The sequence below is a fragment of the Sander vitreus genome, chromosome 7 (assembly GCF_031162955.1).
Source record: "Sander vitreus isolate 19-12246 chromosome 7, sanVit1, whole genome shotgun sequence".
Lineage (NCBI taxonomy): Eukaryota > Metazoa > Chordata > Actinopteri > Perciformes > Percidae > Sander > Sander vitreus.
The window spans coordinates 15,029,887-15,033,514 of NC_135861.1; the positions used below are offsets into that span (position 1 = coordinate 15,029,887).

The following is a 3,628-nucleotide window of genomic DNA, read 5'->3' on the forward strand; positions in this document are numbered from 1 at the left end:
GTAGCTTTAAAAAAAAAAGTTGGCTAATGAAAGTGAGTATTCCATTAATATTCCCGTTTACATGTAGCCATGCAAAACAGGATTTTTTCAAAGTTTACCAGCAGCGGACTTGTTGGACCGTGCGTACACAGCATCCCTCTTTCATTCCTTCAACCAGCTTCTCGAAAAGGTCGACGTAGCGATGTTTGCGCAAATCCAAAAACCTGTTGATATCTAAGTCTTTGATAATGTTTAAAAGTAGCTGCGTTCTCCTTATCTGGGTCTCCAGCCTTGCAAACTGTTGGTTTGTGTACAGAAACCATAGCAACGCACAGAGCTGACCGCAAGCCTGCGGTGAAAACCCCGATTGAGACGCATGTTCCGAATGCCTCCATGTCCAATGTCCAAACAATGCCTCTAAAATCGGAATAATACCAGAATATCCCACGTCTTAATCGGAAAATTCTATATATTCGGAAAAAGGCCTTATTCAGAATATCCAACCGTAATCTGTTTACATGACCTGTATCAAATTCGGAATATTGTCGTATTCGGAATATTGGTGTGCATGTAAACGTACTGAGTGTGTGTTGAACCCCGTCCTCAGTGAAATACCAAAACAGAGCAGAGGACAGAAACGGAGTGCCCGAAAATGACACCCATCTGTTCATTTGGTGTAGGCGCTGTGCAAAAAATGCTTATAATGTTAGGGGAAATCTTGATTATTATAAATCGCATCACATTTTGGAAAATTCTACGTTTTACAGTTGATTCCATTTTTATTATCAAATTACGTGATTCTGTCAGTGTTTTATAAAAGCTTTAAAATAACAAAAACGGTGGGCTTTTATAGAAAATAAACTGTTTTACAGCTGCTGCTTTGACCACTCGGGCTCGCCGGTTTACTCCAGTGCTGACACAGCGCTGTGGCTATAGCTCTGGCAATGCAAGACTACTAAACGGCAGATGTTGCAACGTAGGGCAGGATAGTCTGTAGTAATGTCCTACATGTTGGTGAATTCCGGGACGTTTTATTCGTGACATGAGAAACACTTTGAATAAGTACGTAGTTAGTTAGGTCTTTAATGTGTCCTAGGACACATACACGTACACACTGCTAAAATAATGTGAACACATGCAGCTCAGACTACCTCCGAACGTGATCTGAGTGATTTAGGGCTCAATGTGTCCTGGGTCCTGTACTTGGAGCAGTCCACTTGTGATGGGATCACCCAGATCAGATTTTAATACCTGGTGAAAATGGTGCCTGAGCGTGTGATCCGGCTCCATAAATACACAGTGCTGATGCACTGTCCTGCGTGCAGTCTATATTTACATTACCAAGTACAGGGCAGTAGTATCATGTGAGGATACAAGAACCAGTCTGTTCACTCTGTCTTTAAAGAACACCTGTCCTGCAGCACAAAATAGTGACAATATGAATGGGGATGGGGGGGTGATTGAATAACTTACACCAAAATTCTGTTCAGTTATAGTAGTTACTCATTCAACCCAATAAGGAAACTCTAGGTATCTCCACAGCGCTGTGGCGTAGTATCTGGCAACACCACACATACACTCTGGGACAGGACAAAAAACGCTTTGGGTGGTTTGCATTTCTTTAAAGCTGTAGTGCGTAGTTTCTGTCTCTCCCATGAGGAATTCTAAGTAACGCAGCAACGGTAGCTCTGCAAAATGGTCTTGGCAAGGAACTTGTTTTGGTGGAATATTTGCACCCTACAAAAGAAAAGGACACATACAATATTAAATGAAGTTAACTTAAATTAACTGGATACATGGTTAAAAGTAATTTGCTCTTACCAGTATATCGCCGTGTGTACTTTGTCAACAGCAATCTCCTCCAATCGGCCCCAAACCGCCCCACTTAAATAGTAAATGCCATAAACTAATTCTTTGTAAATCTTTACAATCATTTACCGAAAGAACCATGCAGACTTGCCTTATTGCACGATCCAAATTTCCTTTAAAACTTCTTTTTCTTTAACGATATAGTGAAAAAATTATATTATGACTTGAACTGTTTGTGGGACTTGTTGGGCTCTAGTAACGTGATGGGCATTCATTATTTTTGGCAATTTGAAAGACAATATAATAAAAAATAAAAAAAGATCAGATGATCATTAACAGTAAAAAACAAAACAAAAAAACAAATGTGGTTTTGGCACTAATGAGCTTGAACTATTTGACTTTTAGAGCCAAAGGAGAGAAGAAGATGAATGCACTGCAGTGTGCCCGCTATGTTTACAAAACGGAAGGGATTCGGGGCTTCTACCGAGGCCTAACTGCATCTTATGCCGGCATCTCGGAGACCATGATCTGCTTCGTCATCTATGAGACATTGAAGAAACACCTCGCCAAGAGCCAATTCACCTCCCGGAATGGTGAAAAGGAGAAAGGCGCGTCAGACTTCCTGGGTCTGATGATGGCAGCTGCTTTTTCAAAGGGTTGTGCGTCCTGCATTGCTTATCCACACGGTAAACACCAACATCCATAGCTTGTCTGTTGCAACACAACAACCTAATGTCAGAGAGAAGTTTAAATGACTTATAATTTTGTCTCCACAGAGGTCATTCGGACAAGGCTGCGTGAGGAAGGCAGCAAGTACAAGTATTTCTTCCAGACGGGGAGGTTAATAGCGGTGGAGGAAGGCTATGCAGCTTTTTATAGAGGACTCATTCCACAGCTAATTAGACAAATCCCTAACACAGCCATCGTCCTCTCCACATATGAACTCATTATCCATCTGCTGGGAGAGTCCAAGTGAAGAAAATGCTCAGAAGTTGGGATCTTCCTGACAAAACAATGGATGCCTAACAAAACCCAAGACACACTGAGCCAAGAGACTTTTGAGAATGCAGCACATACATTGTTTTAATGTGGTGCTACAGAGACTTTTATGGTGGAACTAAAGCAGGTTGTACTGTTATCCAAAGAGCTAAAAGCATTATTTTATTGAAAGCTTATTGGTTGGAGTTTTTTTTTTTTTGGTACTTATTAAAACTCCAAACCTGTGATAAAGGTCATCTACTTAGAGTACTAGTGTTAAGTTAACTAACTTATTTTATTTTTTGTTATTTTATGTTTTTTGTTATTTTATGTTTCCTTATTTTAGTGGTAAATGTACCAAAACACGTGACTGCGCTGGTTGACTGTTTTTAGTTAATGAAGGAAAGCAATGTAATGACCTAACGGATCGTTTTTGAGATTTCTGCTTCAAAAATACATGTTCTGGTTTTGAAGGTTGAATTACAGAGAAATGTATGTATATATACACACATACATCCACATATACATGTAATACAGGCTTATCTGTATGTTTTCTTTGTGGGGGAAAAGATAGTCACCTTTTACAATACAATGAGAACTTGAATGCTTATTTGACCAATGGCTCAATAAAATGCATCAAGAAACTGCATCAGTTGGTGGTTGACCTGAATACTGAAGGAATTATGTTAATACAAACCTCTATCATCACTGTGATGAAAGCACAAGGGTTAGGGTTATGTGAGGGACTAGTTGGCTGGTTCTGTTCTTAAATAAATGTATTCTGAATTCATCAGGAATTTCTTACCTGCTGATGATAAGATTTGGCAGAAAAAAAAACATTTGAAAAGAAAAAAAGTGTCCT

General features: G+C 39.6%; 1 protein-coding gene across 1 annotated transcript in view; it reads left to right on the forward strand.

The window, feature by feature from the left end:
* slc25a33 (solute carrier family 25 member 33) overlaps window positions 1-3,415 on the forward strand; it is an 11,507-nt gene extending 8,092 nt beyond the window's left edge. The window contains exons 6-7 of the mRNA XM_078254825.1: window positions 2,194-2,474; window positions 2,565-3,415. Of these exons, the coding sequence (XP_078110951.1) occupies window positions 2,194-2,474; window positions 2,565-2,764 (481 nt within the window). The 3' untranslated portion in view covers window positions 2,765-3,415. The remainder of the gene's footprint in view (window positions 1-2,193; window positions 2,475-2,564) is intronic.
* Window positions 3,416-3,628: the final 213 nt, after the last annotated feature.